This window comes from Oncorhynchus gorbuscha, linkage group LG14, assembly GCF_021184085.1.
Source record: "Oncorhynchus gorbuscha isolate QuinsamMale2020 ecotype Even-year linkage group LG14, OgorEven_v1.0, whole genome shotgun sequence".
In the NCBI taxonomy this organism is placed as follows: Eukaryota; Metazoa; Chordata; class Actinopteri; order Salmoniformes; family Salmonidae; genus Oncorhynchus; species Oncorhynchus gorbuscha.
Genome location: NC_060186.1, coordinates 32,550,040 through 32,567,603, shown reverse-complemented (window position 1 = coordinate 32,567,603; position 17,564 = coordinate 32,550,040). Strand labels below are relative to the sequence as shown.

Here is a 17,564-nt window from a genome sequence, read left to right as displayed (position 1 = left end):
ATAATGACAAAGTACATTTATATATTTAAAAAAAACTGAAATATAACACTTACATAAGTATTCAGACCCTTTACTCTGTTCTTTGCTGAAGCACCTTTGCCAGTGATTACAGCTTTGAGTCTACTTGGGTATGATGTTACAAGCTTGGCACACATATATTTGGGGAGTTTCTCCCATTCTTCTCTGCAGATCCTCTCAAGCTCTGTCAGGTTGGATGGGGAGTGTCACTGCACAGCTATTTTCAGGTCTCTCCAGAAATGTTGGGGGTATTGTGTGTAGATTGATGAGGATTTTTATTTTATTTCATTTTATTTCATCCATTAAGGCTGTAACGTAACAAAATGTGGAAAAAGTCAAGGGGTCTGAACACTTTCCGAATGTCGTGTACACTGCTGGGCAGAAGGAGGATGAAACCATACCACTTGCTGACCACACTTTGTCTGTGTGTATGTTTGGTATCAACCATGAATAGGGTAATCCAAATCCCTGTCCACAATATTTCCAAGTCCAGCTTTCTAGATAGCCATAAGCACAGATCACAAAATGTATTTTATCTTTCTCCAACACATTCAAGCTAAGCTCTCTCACACACACACACACACACACACACACACACACACACACACACACACACACACACACACACACACACACACACACACACACACACACACACACACACACAGTAATGACGGTTGAATTTATGAGGGCAAGGAAATTAACCTAATTTTCTATTGATCACAAAAGAGAAACCTTGTCCATGGTCCCTTTCCAGTATCAATTTTCAAGAATGGTGCTTCCATTTTCAAGAAAAACTAAGGCATTGGGAATTGACATTATCAAGTTCATCCTCTTCCAAGCATTTTGTTTTGACAACTGTTAAATCAGTCTCTACAGAGCACGGAACAGTAAAATCCACCAGCTCAGACACAGACAATAACCTCAGTAAATCAGAGTATGGAGAGAACTATGATTTCCACTAGAAAGCACAGTCAAGGTCAAAATTCTTAAAACTTAATGAAAACAAAAATCTGCTTTTTAGTATTAAGGTTAGGTTTAGGCATAAGATTAGCACTGTGGTTAAGGTTAGGTTTACAATCACATCTGAAGAAAATTGTAGAATAGGCGGGGTTTATGACTTTGTGGCTGTGGTAACTAGTGACCACCGAGGGCTACTGTCTAGTGCGCATGATGGAAACTATCGAATTTAGGAAAATTCCAAGCACAAAGTTTCGTTATTTCGTCAAATCCTTTTTACGCTCAAAAATTATCACAACGGACGGCCGCTCTTCTGAGAAGACGCAAAGCCGTGCGCTTTAGTAACTCACCATTAAAAGCTGTCGATTGACCCGTTTTTCCCTCTAGCCTCCCCAAAGCATAGTGTGTTTTTTACGGGGTGGGAGGGGAGACTTGGAAACCATCAACACTTCTTCTGTGGCATTAACAGAAAAACAAGCGTTTGGAACAACTCCGTCCGTCATAAAAACATCTGACTTCCAACCGCACCCCCCACCCAGTATCCTCAGTGATGCCAATAACCGGAGTCCTCCATTTCCAAAATGGACGCTCTTGATATATGAAATAAACTACAATCTATCCCATTTGATCAGATCGGATTACATATTTGTAGTCTATTCAAAACACTGATAGGAAAGCTATTTACTGTATTTTAGCCATGCGTAAAGGCGCTCTACAAATCCTAGGCTATCAAGTGACATTGACAGGAGAGGCGGGGCGCAGAGAATGCGTACGGGAATGTAAAATCTCAGTGTCTATCCAACAGTATCAATAACAGGAAAAATAAAAACACCACTTCTACACCCCATATTTATATGGAAGAGCAGCAAAGTAAGTTACTTTGCACAATGGTCTTACCCGAAATCATCGTCCATAGATTTAAAGAAAAATGTATAGTTGGGTTTATTGAGGGCATTTTTGAAGTCGGCAAGAGTAACCCTGTCGGCAGCGATGGGCAATTTGACCAGGTAGGGAGTTTCCTGGTCGTCCAGATGATAGATAATTTTGGTCTCCCCCATGGCGAACCGCTGGGGAGGGTAAATCCCGTTACATCCAGCCCGGTTTCCGCTTTCTCCCTCCCTGGCGCTGGATATTCCAGTGTCTCCTCTAGCCTGTTTTCCCGGCTGTTGTCAACTCTTCGCTCCACTTCGTGAGACGGACCCTGCACGACGCCAAATGCGGACAGATGTGTCCAAATAAAACACGTAAAAACGTGGTATTACTTGTGTCCGTTGCAGTCTCTTATCACAAAATAACGTAATTGGGTTCATTTGCCCCTGTCATGAGCCTCGGATTGCGCTCCACATCGGCGGACACCGACACCCTGCTCATTGTAACATCTGTCCGCCGATGTGGGACAATAGCCCCTCCTATCGACATTCCAATGAAACTCCCTCTAGAGGACTGGGAATGAAATGAACAAGACATTTCATTTGAACTCTTGAAGATGTAGGAAAATACGGACAGATTTGTATCACGTAGTAGACTATAAGGAAACACGTCTTAGCCTACAAGTAACGGCCATTCGTCTGTCTGTTGTTAGATCATATGCAATGTGTTTGGTGTCAATGCTTAGTTTAGGTTGGCATCCCTCTCATCATTATAGACCAGGGCCCTTGACCCGATAGCACGGAACATGCTTACGAGTGTTTTAAACACACCGTTCCAACAACAGCCGAGGATGTAACGTTCGTTTCCCAAAACACCACGGAGAGAGAGCCTTTGCTACGTGCGTCTTTGGAGCATTTGTCGATACTGAAAAGGATCGAAAGAAATCCAGCGCAGCTCTCAAAAAATGTTCTATATTAAAATATTTCTATATAAAAAAAGATATATTTCACAATACTGACGACGGATCAGTTACTATAGAACAGTAGGGATGCGTGGGTAAAATCACTGGGGAAGCCAAGCCCCCCCAAAAAGCCATATTACATCAACCTATGTGTTGTGATAATTGCCTCGTTTGCTCTATAACCCTATGCCTTGTGACCGTGATATATACACTACATGCTCTTCGAACATCTCGTTCCAAAATCATAGGCATTAATATGTAACAAACAGTTACATGACCTACAGCATGGTCAAGCAAGTTAATGCTTCTGACATTTTCGGACCACTAAACAACTATTGATTTAGAACCAGAGAGTTACCGCAAGAGGCAAAGAAAACAGGAGCTGCCTCCACTAATTCCAGCACCATTTCAACTTCAACACCATCAATTCACCAATGCTTAGTCTAATACATTGACACCAAAAAGATAACAACAACTATTAAGTCCAATCAGCATAAGCTAAATATGATGTGGCTGTCCATGGTTCTGATTTCTGTGTGTGTGTGTCTCCCTATCCCAGTCTGCTGTCCCCACATGCTTCAAGATATCCACCAGTCTTCCTGTACCCAAGAAGTCAAAGGTAACTGAACTTAATGACTATCACCCTGTAGCACTCACCTCTGTCATCATTAAGTGCTTTGAGAGACTAGTCAAGGATCATATCACCTCTATCACCTCTACCTTACCTGATACCCTAGGCCCACTCCAATTTATTTACCGCCCCAATAGATCCACAATCGCCATTACGCTGCACACTGCCCTGTCCTATCTGGAGAACAGGAATACCTATGTAAGAATGCTGTTTATTAACTATAGCTCAACATTCAACACCATAGTAATCTCCAAGCTCCTCATTAAGCTCGAGGCCCTGGGTCTGAACCCCGCCCTGTACAACTGGGTCCTGGACTCCCTTACGGGTCGCCCCCAGGTGATGAAGGTAGGAATCATCACCTTCACTCCGCTGATCCTCAACACTGGGGCCCCACAAGGGTGCGCGCCCAGCCCCCTCCTGTACTCCCTGTTCACCCATGACTGCGTGGCCATGCACACCTCCAACTCAATCATCAAGATTGCAGACGACACAACCATAGTAGGCTTGATAGTAGTAGTAGTAGGCTTGATTACCAACGATGACAAGACAGCGTACAGGGAGGAGGTGAGGCCACTCGGAGTATGGTGTCTGGAAAACAACCTCTCACTCAACGTCAACAAAATAAAGGAGATGATCATGGACTTCAGGAAACAGCAGCGGGTGCACCCCCCTATCTACATCGACGGGACCACAGTGGAGAAGGTGGAAAGTTTCAAGTTCCTTGGCGTACACATCACTGACAAACTGAAATGGACCACACAGACAGTGTGGTGAAGAAGGTGCAACAGAGCCTCTTCAACCTCAGTAGGCTAAATAAATGTGTCTTGTCACCTAAAACCCTCAAACTTTTACAGAAGCACAATTGAAAGCATCCATTCGGAATGTATCACCACCTGGTACGGCAACTACACAACCCGCATCTGCAGGGCTCTCCAGAGGGTGGTGCGGTCTGCATAACGCATACCGGGGGCAAATTACATGCCCTCCAGGACACCTACAGCACCCAATGTCACAGGAAGGCCAAAAAGATCATCAAGGATATCAACCATCCGAGCCACTGCCTGTTCACCCCGCTATCATCCAGAAGGCGAGGTCAGTACAGGTGCATCAAAGTTGGGACCGAGAGACTGAAAAACAGCTTCTATCTCAAGGCCATCAGACTGCTAAACAGCCATCACTAACATAATAGAAGCTGCTGCCTATAGTCAGACTAGAAATTACTGGCCACTTTAAGGAATGGAACACCAGTCACTGTAATAATGTTTACATATCTGGCATTACTCATCTCATATGTATATACTGTATTCTATACTATTCTACTGTATCTTAGTCACTTAATAATGTTTACATATCTGGCATTACTCATCTCATATGTATATACTGTTTTCTATACTATTCTACTGTATCTTAGTCTGTATTACTCATCTCATGTGTATATATAGTATTCTATACTATTCTACTGTATCTTAGTCCATTCCGCTCTGACATCGCTCTTCCATATGTATATAGTCTTAATTCATTCCTACGTGTATGTAACCAATAACATCTGCTAATCACGTGTATGTAACCAATAACATTTTACTTTATTTGTGTGTATGTAACCAATAACATCTTACTTTATGTGTGTATGTAACCAATAACATCTTACTTTATGTGTGTATGTAACCAATAACATTTTACTTTATGTGTGTGTATGTAACCAATAACATCTTACTTTATGTGTGTGTATGTAACCAATAAAATCTTACTTTATGTGTGTGTATGTAACCAATAACAACTTCCTTTATGTGTGTATGTAACCAATAACATTTTACTTTATGTGTGTGTATGTAACCAATAACATTTTACTTTATGTGTGTGTATGTAAACAAAAACATTTTACTTTATGTGTGTGTATGTAACCAATAACATTTTACTTTATGTGTGTGTATGTAAACAAAAACATTTTACTTTATGTGTGTGTATGTAACCAATAACATTTTACTTTATGTGTGTGTATGTTTTTTTATTTATTTCACCTTTATTGAACCAGGTAGGCAAGTTGAGAACAAGTTCTCATTTACAATTGCGACCTGGCCAAGATAAAGCAAAGCAGTTCGACAGATACAACGACACAGAGTTACACATGGAGTAAAACAAACATACAGTCAATAATACAGTATAAACAAGTCTATATACAATGTGAGCAAATGAGGTGAGAAGGGAGGTAAAGGCAAAAAAGGCCATGGTGGCAAAGTAAATACAATATAGCAAGTAAAACACTGGAATGGTAGATTTGCAGTGGAAGAATGTGCAAAGTAGAAATAAAAATAATGGGGTGCAAAGGAGCAAAATTAATTAATTAATTAAATACAGTTGGGAAAGAGGTAGTTGTTTGGGATAAATTATAGGTGGGCTATGTACAGGTGCAGTAATCTGTGAGCTGCTCTGACAGTTGGTGCTTAAAGCTAGTGAGGGAGATAAGTGTTTCCAGTTTCAGAGATTTTTGTAGTTCGTTCCAGTCATTGGCAGCAGAGAACTGGAAGGAGAGGCGGCCAAAGAAAGAATTGGTTTTGGGGGTGACTAGAGAGATATACCTGCTGGAGCGTGTGCTACAGGTGGGAGATGCTATGGTGACCAGCGAGCTGAGATAAGGGGGGACTTTACCTAGCAGGGTCTTGTAGGACAGGCGGGTAGGTGCAGGTAGCGATCGGTTGAAGAGCATGCATTTAGTTTTACTTGTAACCAATAACATTTTACTTTATGTGTGTGTATGTAACCAATAACATCTTACTTTGTGTGTGTATGTAACCAATAACATCTTACTTTATGTGTGTATGTAACCAATAACATCTTACTTTATGTGTGTATGGAACCAATACACTAACCCACTACCTGTAGACCCCCTCTGTCTAGGAGCAGTAACACACACTAACCCACTACCTGTAGACCCCCTCTGTCTAGGAGAGTAACACACCCTAACCCACTACCTGTAGACCCCCTCTGTCTAGGAGCAGTAACACACACTACATTTACATTTAAGTCATTTAGCAGACGCTCTTATCCAGAGCGACTTACAAATTGGTGCATTCACCTTATGACATCCAGTGGAACAGTCACTTTACAATAGTGCATCTAAATCTTAAAGGGGGGGGGGTGAGAAGGATTACTTATCCTATCCTAGGTATTCCTTAAAGAGGTGGGGTTTCAGGTGTCTCCGGAAGGTGGTGATTGACTCCGCTGTCCTGGCGTCGTGAGGGAGTTTGTTCCACCATTGGGGGGCCAGAGCAGCGAACAGTTTAGACTGGGCTGAGTGGGAACTGTACTTCCTCAGTGGTAGGAAGGCGAGCAGGCCAGAGGTGGATGAACGCAGTGCCCTTGTTTGGGTGTAGGGCCTGATCAGAGCCTGGAGGTACTGAGGTGCCGTTCCCCTCACAGCTCCGTAGGCAAGCACCATGGTCTTGTAGCGGATGCGAGCTTCAACTGGAAGCCAGTGGAGAGAGCGGAGGAGCGGGGTGACGTGAGAGAACTTGGGAAGGTTGAACACCAGACGGGCTGCGGCGTTCTGGATGAGTTGTAGGGGTTTAATGGCACAGGCAGGGAGCCCAGCCAACAGCGAGTTGCAGTAATCCAGACGGGAGATGACAAGTGCCTGGATTAGGACCTGAGCCGCTTCCTGTGTGAGGCAGGTTCGTACTCTGCGGATGTTGTAGAGCATGAACCTACAGGAACGGGCCACCGCCTTGATGTTAGTTGAGAACGACAGGGTGTTGTCCAGGATCACGCCAAGGTTCTTAGCGCTCTGGGAGGAGGACACAATGGAGTTGTCAACCGTGATGGCGAGATCATGGAACGGGCAGTCCTTCCCCGGGAGGAAGAGCAGCTCCGTCTTGCCGAGGTTCAGCTTGAGGTGGTGATCCGTCATCCACACTGATATGTCTGCCAGACATGCAGAGATGCGATTCGCCACCTGGTCATCAGAAGGGGGAAAGGAGAAGATTAATTGTGTGTCGTCTGCATAGCAATGATAGGAGAGACCATGTGAGGTTATGACAGAGCCAAGTGACTTGGTGTATAGCGAGAATAGGAGAGGGCCTAGAACAGAGCCCTGGGGGACACCAGTGGTGAGAGCGCGTGGTGAGGAGACAGATTCTCGCCACGCCACCTGGTAGGAGCGACCTGTCAGGTAGGACGCAATCCAAGCGTGGGCCGCGCCGGAGATGCCCAACTCGGAGAGGAGGATCTGATGGTTCACAGTATCGAAGGCAGCCGATAGGTCTAGAAGGATGAGAGCAGAGGAGAGAGAGTTAGCTTTAGCAGTGCGGAGCGCCTCCGTGATACAGAGAAGAGCAGTCTCAGTTGAATGACTAGTCTTGAAACCTGACTGATTTGGATCAAGAAGGTCATTCTGAGAGAGATAGCGGGAGAGCTGGCCAAGGACGGCACGTTCAAGAGTTTTGGAGAGAAAAGAAAGAAGGGATACTGGTCTGTAGTTGTTGACATCGGAGGGATCGAGTGTAGGTTTTTTCAGAAGGGGTGCAACTCTCGCTCTCTTGAAGACGGAAGGGACGTAGCCAGCGGTCAGGGATGAGTCGATGAGCGAGGTGAGGTAAGGGAGAAGGTCTCCGGAGATGGTCTGGAGAAGAGAGGAGGGGATAGGGTCAAGCGGGCAGGTTGTTGGGCGGCCGGCCGTCACAAGACGCGAGATTTCATCTGGAGAGAGAGGGGAGAAAGAGGTCAGAGCACAGGGTAGGGCAGTGTGAGCAGAACCAGCGGTGTCGTTTGACTTAGCAAACGAGGATCGGATGTCGTCGACCTTCTTTTCAAAATGGTTGACGAAGTCATCTGCAGAGAGGAGGGGGGAGAGGAGGAGGGGGGGAGGGGGAGGAGGATTCAGGAGGGAGGAGAAGGTGGCAAAGAGCTTCCTAGGGTTAGAGGCAGAAGCTTGGAATTTAGAGCGGTAGAAAGTGGCTTTAGCAGCAGAGACAGAAGAGGAAAATGTAGAGAGGAGGATGCCAGGTCCGCAGGGAGGCGAGTTTTCCTCCATTTCCGCCATTTCCGCTCGGCTGCCAGGAACCCACTACCTGTAGACCCCCTATGTCTAGGAGCAGTAACACACACTAACCCACTACCTGTAGACCCCCTCTGTCGAGGGGCAGTAAAACAGTAACCTACTGTAGAAGAGGCTCCCAGAAAGACCACCCTACCCAGCCCCTGTAGAAGAGACTCCCAGCCAGACCACCCTACCCAGCCCCCGTAGAAGAGGCTCCCAGAAAGACCACCCTACCCAGCCCCTGTAGAAGAGGCTCCCAGTCAGACCACCCTACCCAGCCCCTGTAGAAGAAGCTCCCAGCCAGACCACCCAACCCAGCCCCTGTACAAGAGGCTCCCAGCCAGACCACCCTACCCAGCCCCTGTAGAAGAGGCTCCCAGCCAGACCACCCTACCCAGCCCCTGTAGAAGAGGCTCCCAGCCAGACCACCCTACCCAGCTCCTGTACAAGATGCTCCCAGCCAGACCACCCTACCCAGCCCCCGTAGAAGAGGCTCCCAGAAAGACCACCCTACCCAGCCCCTGTAGAAGAGGCTCCCAGTCAGACCACCCTACCCAGCCCCTGTAGAAGAAGCTCCCAGCCAGACCACCCAAACCAGCCCCTGTACAAGAGGCTCCCAGCCAGACCACCCTACCCAGCCCCTGTAGAAGAGGCTCCCAGCCAGACCACCCTACCCAGCCCCTGTAGAAGAGGCTCCCAGCCAGACCACCCTACCCAGCCCCTGTACAAGATGCTCCCAGCCAGACCACCCTACCCAGACACAATGGATCCAAGATGACACCATTTGAATCGAAAATAAACAGATTTGAGTTGGACTGGTAAAAACCCCAAAACAACCCATTCCATAACCCTCCTTTAGTATCCAGTTCATTTGTTTAAAATTAGTGGTCAGTAAGGCATGTTTCAGACCACAATGTAGCCCTTTACACTCGTACCCGTAAGTAAATGGGTTGAAAATGTCAGATTTGAGCACTGGTAAGCACCTAAATTGGAACACAGTGGCTGTACAGTAACAAGCTATAAATTACATCAGAGCTCAGGCTCTGTGCTTCATAGCACTGTATCGGTTTTCACTCACAGCCGTCCTGAACTTGATTAGAAGTTGCGCTCATCCCTCCTGCCTATTGGGCAACTTTGTTGTTTGAGAAGAAATGCTGTAAAGTAAGAGGACTCGATGCATTTTGAAAGATGAGACGTTAATGATTATCATAAATACCACATTGATGTCATACAAGCAAGCCAAAACACCTGTGAGTCCAAATGTGCACTTCACATAAAACTCATATTTAGTGTCAACGTTTTTGATCCACAGTTAAATGACATGGTGTCATATGCTCATTCTGTTCAAAAATTCACTGCAGAATACTCACCTGAATGCACTCACGCACCCAAACCTCTTTCTATGCAAAGCAAAATGACCATCTGTTTCTCTGAACTGCCTAGTGAAGCCTAACACTAATATCATATTTTAGAACTTAGCTGGTCATGTTGGCAATGGGACACGCTTTCAAATGATTCCCACCTGAACCAGATCGTCATTTTATAATGGGCCATTTTTGGATTGAGTAAACAACAGTAATTGTGTGATGCGGCACAGCTAGGAAAACAAAAAAAAGACTAGTTGAGTCATAAAAGTGCATTGAAATGACCTAGGAACTGCACACTTTGGAGAGGTGTGTATAGCCACTTGGAGACACCAGTTAGACCCTTCACTCAAACCCTTGTCCTTTTTTTGTCTTACGTTGCACCTACCCCACATTTACCGTGAAATTTCGTATCATATTACTGAATGAATCCAGAGTTTTTTCAGATTTCGGTGTTAACAAATGCGACGAAAAGTACAGTAAATGTAAAATGCACATAAAATCAACAGTGTAATGTTTGGATTCAGTCTTGTGTCAGGTGAACGGTTGTGTCCTCAATTTAGGTCTAATCATTTTCCCATAATCTCCAAACTTTCCCCTTTCAATTGCTACCATGCTTATGCTTTTCATATTTCTTCTGTAAGAAACATTTAAATTTAGCCCTGTCCATACAGGCCAATTCCCACGAGTGTAAAGGGTTAACATTGAGACATCTTAACACATGTAACACTCACCTGTAGGCCTCAGCCTTGATGGAGGGAAGGGGACAGAGGCAGGGGGTGAGAGCGCTACTGAAAGAAAGCCTCCACAGGGGAAGGATGAGATGACGTTACTTACCGGGCCACTGAAGCCGGCTAGCTGGGTGACCATGAGGCAGAGGATGGAGAGAAGCAGGCGCGTCCGACAGAAGGCCCAGACCACACCGCACAGGGACGCCTCGTCCCCTTTCACCCTGCGCTCCTCCTCCCATAGCCCGGCCAACCTGCGCACACACAGGCGATCAAACCCCAGTCGACCAACAATCACTATTCTCCCTCTACTAAGGGTCAAGACTGGAACTGTCGTGCCAGAGTCAGGCACCACATATGGGTACAAATCCCATCTCAGCCTTTTCTCTGTCTTCCTCTGAAACTGTCCCCACTCTACATTTTGATTATCACAGTCCATAAAACAATAAAACACGTTTTCTTAAGGGGGAAAAACTACAACTGTTGAGACCCAGACCAAGACCAAAGGGTATCGAGACCAAGACCCGTTAAAATGTTGACAAATAAGACAGAGGCTGAGACCCATGCCAAGCGGGTTCTTGGCATCATTCCATTACCTATCCTTGGAAGGTTGACCTTCTTGACCCCATATGTGCAGCAATCAGTACTGACCTGTGGCGGTTGACCTTGCAGCTTTCAAACTGGGACACGGCCCACACATCCTCCAGTTGCAGCTGGCCTTTGCGGTGGGCGTGAACGGCCAACGGGGTCAGCCAGTTGAAGGTCATGAAGGAGAAGAGGCCCGCATTGTCCACCAGGTGCTTGTGCCTGTGGAGTTGTGGGGGACAGAAAGTTAGAGGAACTTCTACTCGTGTACAGCAAGAGGAGTCTCTCTCTCAAGAGTTCCTCCTTGCCACCATTATTGCCACCAGTTATTCCTTGCCACCATGTTGCCACTTGCTCTTTGGTGGTCTAGGCCAGGTTACTGTAAAATATATTATTCTAAAAAAGGGCCATACCAATAGAGGTGAGAGAGCACCTACAGTTAAAGTCAGAAGTTTACATACACCTTAGCCAAATACATTTAAACTAACTTTTTCACAATTCCTGACATTTAATACCAGTAAAAATTTCCTGTCTTAGGTCAGTTAGGATCACCACTTTATTTTAAGAATGTGAAATATCCGAATAATAGTAGAGAGAATGATTTATTTCAGATTTAATTTCTTTCATCACATTCCCGGGGGGTAAGAAGTTTACATACTCAATTAGTATTTGGCAGCATTGCCTTTAAATTGTTTAACTTGGGTCAAACGTTTCGGGTAGCCTTCCACAAGCTTCCCACAATAAGTTGGGTGAATTTTGGCCCATTCCTCCTGACAGAGCTGGTGTAACTAAATCAGATTTGTAGGCCTCCTTGCTCGCACACTGTTACGTTCCCCAGTTTCTGTGTTGTGGGTTTGTGTTTAGGTATGTGTATTTCAGCAAGCAGCTGATTGGTCGGCCCCATGAACGATTGGAGCAGACCCCACCCTCTCGTCAGGGGATACAGCTGTCTGCAAGTACAAACTCCTTCTCCAGCTGGATAAAAGCCAGTGTTCCTTTTTTTTTAGGGGAGAGTGCTTCTTGGTTTGTCTTGTGTTGGTTGTTGCTCAGAGAGAGCTTCTTGGTACGTGTTGGTTGTTGCTCAAAGAGAGCTTCTTGGTATGTCTTGTGATTTGTTGTTGGTCTGTATGAATTTGTATTGTGTAGCTGGTCCTGCTGACGTTTGTGTACGCCATAGGACTGTGTTTTTGAAATTGTTCATTGATGAACCAGACTTGTGGAGGTCTACAATGTTTTTCTGAGGTCTTGATTTCTTATGATTTTCCCATTATGTCAAGCAAAGAGGCACTGAGTTTGAAGGTAGGTCTTGAAATACAGCCCCAGATACACCTCCAATAGGCTAATTGACATCATTTGAGCTTCTAAAGACATAATTTTCTGGAATTTTCCAAGCTGTCTATAGGCACAGTCAATTTAGTGTATGTAAACTTCTGACCCACTGGAATTGTGATAGTGAAAGAATCTGTCTGTAAACAGTTGGAAAAATGACTTGTGTCATGCACAAAGTACATGTTCTAACTGACCAAAACTATAGCCAGCAGCATACCACCCTGCATACCACTGCTGGCTTGCTTCTGAAGCTAAGCAGGGTTGGTCCTGGTCAGTCCCTGGATGGGAGAACAGATGCTGCTGGAAGTGGTGTTGGAGGGCCAGTAGGAGGCACTCTTTCCTCTGGTCTGAAAAATATCCCAATGCCTGAGGGCAGTGATTGGGGACAGTGCCCTGTGTAGGATGCCGCCTTTCGGATGGGATGTTAAACGGGTGTCCTGACTCTGCAGTCATTAAAGATCCCATGGCACTTATCGTAGGAGTGTTAACCCTGGTGTCCTGGCTAAATTCCCAATCTGGCCCTCAAACCATCATGGTCACCTAATAATCCCCAGTTTTCAATTGACTCATCCCCCTCTCCCCTGTAACTATTCCCCAGGTTGTTGCTGCAAATGAGAATGTGTTGTCAGTCAACTTACCTGATAAAATAGTTTGTTAACAAGGAATTTGTGGAGTGGTTGAAACACTTAGGTTGGAGTCATTAACTAGTTCATGTAAACTTCTGACTTCAACTGTATATCTAGGACTTAGTCTTTCCTGATCACTTGGCCTCGCAAGGAAGTACTCTAGGTCCTACCGATATGCACCTGTAACAGTGTCCGGTGGTGCTACTTGCTGGTGGAGCGGATAGGTTTGAGGACTCTGACGCTGTGTTGGTATTTGCGCCGCACTGCTTCTTCTTCCAGCTCTTTCATGTAGTGAGCACCACCGTTCAGGGACAAACCACCCTCTGCCCTTGCCGCCGTTTCCAGTGCATCCTGGGATTGATGGAGATGAATGTATCGTCAATAAAGAGCAGATACATTTTAAACAAAGGCGTATTGGAAGCATTTATCTTGTGGCGGACGTTAGAGGTAGCCGTACCACCTACTCCAGCTCACACCGAGACTAGACCCTGGGACCTGGTCCTAGCAAACACACCCTCCTAAAATGTACTTAGCCAGTCACGACACCAAAAAGGATTCAAATTGGCAACAAGTGGATACATCTCAGATTCAGGAGTGTTTACAAATCCCCATCTGTTACACTTACACATTTTTGTAGTATCTGTCCCTACTAGTTTGATGACAGTACATTTGAGAAGTTCACTCTGACAATACTTGTTTCCAGTCATCAAGTATTAGGTAATCATCTGGCCGCCTCATCGGTCCGAGTGCCAGAGGGCAAAGAAAGCAGACCCTTGTAGTATGTCCCAAATGGCACCCTATTCCCTACATAGTGCACTACTCTTTACCGTTGCCCTATGAGTCCTCGTCAAAAGTAGTACACTAGGTTCTAGTCTTGGTGTGAGCCGTTCTTTAAGAGCAACAGTCGCAGATCAAACACGAGAGCCACGATGCATCCTTAAACGCCCCCCTCCCATGACATCATTGACCTCTCTCCTTAACCAGGATCTTGAAAAGGCCACTACATGAAGATGCGTTCACGCTAAGCTGAATGCTACATCCTCCTCCGCTGCTTACATAATGAACGAGGTTGGTTAATGCAGAATTCTTTACCACTTCTTAACCTACAAAACCTTTAGCTTTGAAAAATAGCATTCTATATATAATAAATTATACCATGGCATTGTTGAATACTCGTTTCTGATTGGCTTGAAGGGCATTCTAGAGCGTGTATTTCTCTTTTACGCACGGTATATTTGCACAGTAGAATTCAATGGCTGTAGTTCCTCACATGTTTTATGTTTGAGCTGATTTGGAGAGCAAAAGTCAAATTAAACAGGGCATTGAATAATTTGATTTTCATAATGGCAACCTAGAACTGGTTTGGTTAGCTAAACTAGCAAGTCTGTTTGGTTACCAATGCAACTACTGTCGCCATCTAATAAACTTGCTAGCTACTAAAGTGGATCAACACATTTCTAGTGGCAAATGTGTTAAATTATCACGCACAGAACGAGCAGTATGTCAGGATGAGCCTGCAGGAAGGGTACCACATGAGGGAGGAGGATGTCTCCCCTGTAACGCACAGCGTTGAGATTGCCTGCAATGACAACAAGCTCATTCCGATGACGCTGTGAACATACCGCCCCAGACCATGACGGACCCTCCATCTCCAAATCGATCCCGCTCCAGAGTACAGGCCTCGGTGTAACACTCATTCCTTCAATGATATAAGTGTGAATCTGACCATCAGTGAAGAGCACTTTTTGCCAATCCTGTCTGTTCCAGCGACGGTGGGTTTGTGCCCATAGGTGACGTTGTTGCCGGTGATGTCTGGTGAGGACCTGCATTACAACAGGCCTACAAGCCCTCAGTTCAGTGTCTCTCAGCCTATTGCGGACAGTCTGAACACTGACAGAGGGATTGTGCGTTCCTGGTGTATCTTGGGAAGTTGTTGCCTTCCTGTTCCTGTCCCGCAGGTGTGATGCCTATTTAAACTTGGAGCTGATACCAAAACCAGCCTGGTCTCAGACCCGACATGACATAGTAAATGTAAATCCGGGACACTCAAATTAGCATGATGTGTTACATTTGGTATGGTTACATAAGACCAATGGTTACTTAAGGTCGAAAACTAAAGTAGGGTGGTTGGTCAGACGAGAGCAATGTAGTTTGCAGGCCATTGTTTATGCTGACTGATTTAAGTGAAGTGTGTGTGTGTGGAGATTTTTCTTTGCACTATTAACCTTTTACTCTGCTCAAAGACTCAATACCCATTATATCACACCACAGAGCTGATGGTTTAGTTAGTATAGTTTCAAAATGTGTATTATCATTTTTACATAGTAATTGGTGATTGCTTTGCATTGCATACAGGTAGTAATGTGATTAGACATGGGAATAGGAACAATCCTAATCTACTTGGTTAATAACAAATATCTCTATAAGGTTATGATTGTACTACTTTACAATGGTTTTTCCTTGAGTAATTGGTATCATTACACAAGTATAGGCGCACCCTTGCTGTATTAAGTAAACTACCTACAACAATTGGTGGCAGCAGTGAGGTGTGATGCCTTGGAGAGATGACTGGACGAGGGCATTGCCAGTTTGACTAGTGACCTTGTCTGATGCTTATTTTCAGTCAGTAACCCAGTTACTGGGAGGAATTGGTGTTAGGATCTATGTGTTTGACACTTGATGATCATCAAATATTATATACTGTATATATGTAATAATTTCAATGTAGCAATTTTGTTTGCCTCGATTTGTGGAAATTCTTTGGAATATTTTAAATATCTTTCACAAACCTAAGTGATCTGCAAATTTTATATTTGTATGTTTTCCACCGAGGTGACTGTGGCCATGTATCTATTTTATTTACAAAAAATGTTATACCATGGAATTTTATTAATCTACTACTACGGATATATATCGTTGTCATTTAGGGCTATTTGCAGGTGGAATTATTACATGGAGCAACTCATTGCGTAGGTTGGGAGACTAACTGGCAGAACTAGTCTTGCTTCGCTAATGGCCCTTAACCGATCTGTTATTATGGACCCCTACAAATCAACCGGGCTTGACAATCTGGACCCTTTCTTTCTAAAATTATCTGCCGAAATTGTTGCCACCCCAATTACTAGCCTGTTCAACCTCTCTTTCATGTCGTTTGAGATTCCCAAAGATTGGAAAGCAGCTGCGGCCATCACCCTTTTCAAAGGGGGGGGACACTCTTGACCCAAACTGCTACAGACCTATATCTATCCTACCATGCCTTTCTAAGGTCTTCGAAAGCCAAGTCAACAAACAGATTACCGACCATTTCGAATCTCACCATACCCTCTCTGCTATGAAATCTGGTTTCAGAACTGGTCATGGGTGCACCTCAGCGACGCTCAAGGTCCTAAACGACATCATAACCGCCATCGATAAGAAACATTACCGTGCAGCCGTATTCATTGATCTGGCCAAGGCTTTTGACTCTGTCAACCACCACATCGTCATCGGCAGACTCGACAGCCTTGGTTTTTCAAATGATTGCCTCACCTGGTTCACCAACTACTGCTCTGATAGAGTTCAGTGTGTCATATTGGAGGGTCTGCCGTCCGGACCTCTGGCAGTCTCTATGGGGGTGCGACAGGGTTCAATTCTTGGACCGACTCTCTTCTCTGTATACATCAATGATGTCGCTCTTGCTGCTGTTGAGTATCTGATCCACCTCTACGCAGCCACATTCTGTATACTTCTGTCCCTTCTTTGGACACTGTGTTAACCCGCCAGGCAAGCTTCAATGCCATACAACTCTCCTTCCGTGGCCTCCAATTACTCTTAAATACAGGTAAAACTAAATGCATGCTCTTCTACCGATCGCTGCATGCACCTACCCGCCTGTCCAACATCACTACTCTGGACGGCTCTGACTTAGAATACGTGGAGAACTACAAACACCTAGGTGTCTGGTTGGACTGTAAACTCTCCTTCCAGACCCACATCAAACATCTCCAATCCAAAGTTAAATCTAGAATTGTCTTCTTATTTCACAACAAAGCATCCTTCACTCATGCTGCCAAACATACCCTTGTAAAACTGCCCATCCTACCAATCCTCGACTTTGGCGATGTAATTTACAAAATAGCCTCCAATACCCTACTCAACAAATTGGATGCAGTCTATCACAGTGCCATCCGTTTTGTCACCAAAGCCCCATATACTACCCACCATTGCGACCTATACGCTCTCGTTGGCTGGCCCTCGCTTCATACTCGTCGCCAAACCCACTGGCTCCATGTCATCTACAAGACCCTGCTAGGTAAAGGCCCCCCTTATCTCAGCTCTCTGGTCACCATAGCATCACCTACCTGTAGTACAAGCTCCAGCAAGTATCTCTCTAGTCACCCCCAAAACCAATTCTCTTTGGCCACCTCTCCTTCCAGTTATCTGCTGCTAATGACTGGAACGAACTACAAAAATCTCTGAAA

General features: G+C 45.1%; 2 protein-coding genes across 2 annotated transcripts in view; both read right to left on the bottom strand.

Moving 5' to 3' along the window:
* The window catches only part of LOC123994803 (segment polarity protein dishevelled homolog DVL-3-like), a 53,914-nt gene extending 51,537 nt beyond the window's left edge, over nucleotides 1–2,377 (bottom strand). The window contains 1 exon segment of the mRNA XM_046297801.1: nucleotides 1,876–2,377. Coding sequence (XP_046153757.1) covers nucleotides 1,876–2,036 — 161 coding nt within the window. The 5' untranslated portion in view covers nucleotides 2,037–2,377.
* An 8,189-nt stretch (nucleotides 2,378–10,566) lies between these two features.
* Nucleotides 10,567–16,985, bottom strand: LOC123995516 (ATP-binding cassette sub-family C member 5-like). The gene is made up of 5 exons (XM_046299163.1): nucleotides 16,971–16,985; nucleotides 13,310–13,455; nucleotides 11,216–11,371; nucleotides 10,674–10,818; nucleotides 10,567–10,584 (listed from the first exon to the last, which is right to left on the bottom strand). Exons 1-5 carry the CDS (start codon nucleotides 16,983–16,985, stop codon nucleotides 10,567–10,569), a joined length of 480 nt encoding a protein of 159 aa, XP_046155119.1.
* Nucleotides 16,986–17,564: the final 579 nt, after the last annotated feature.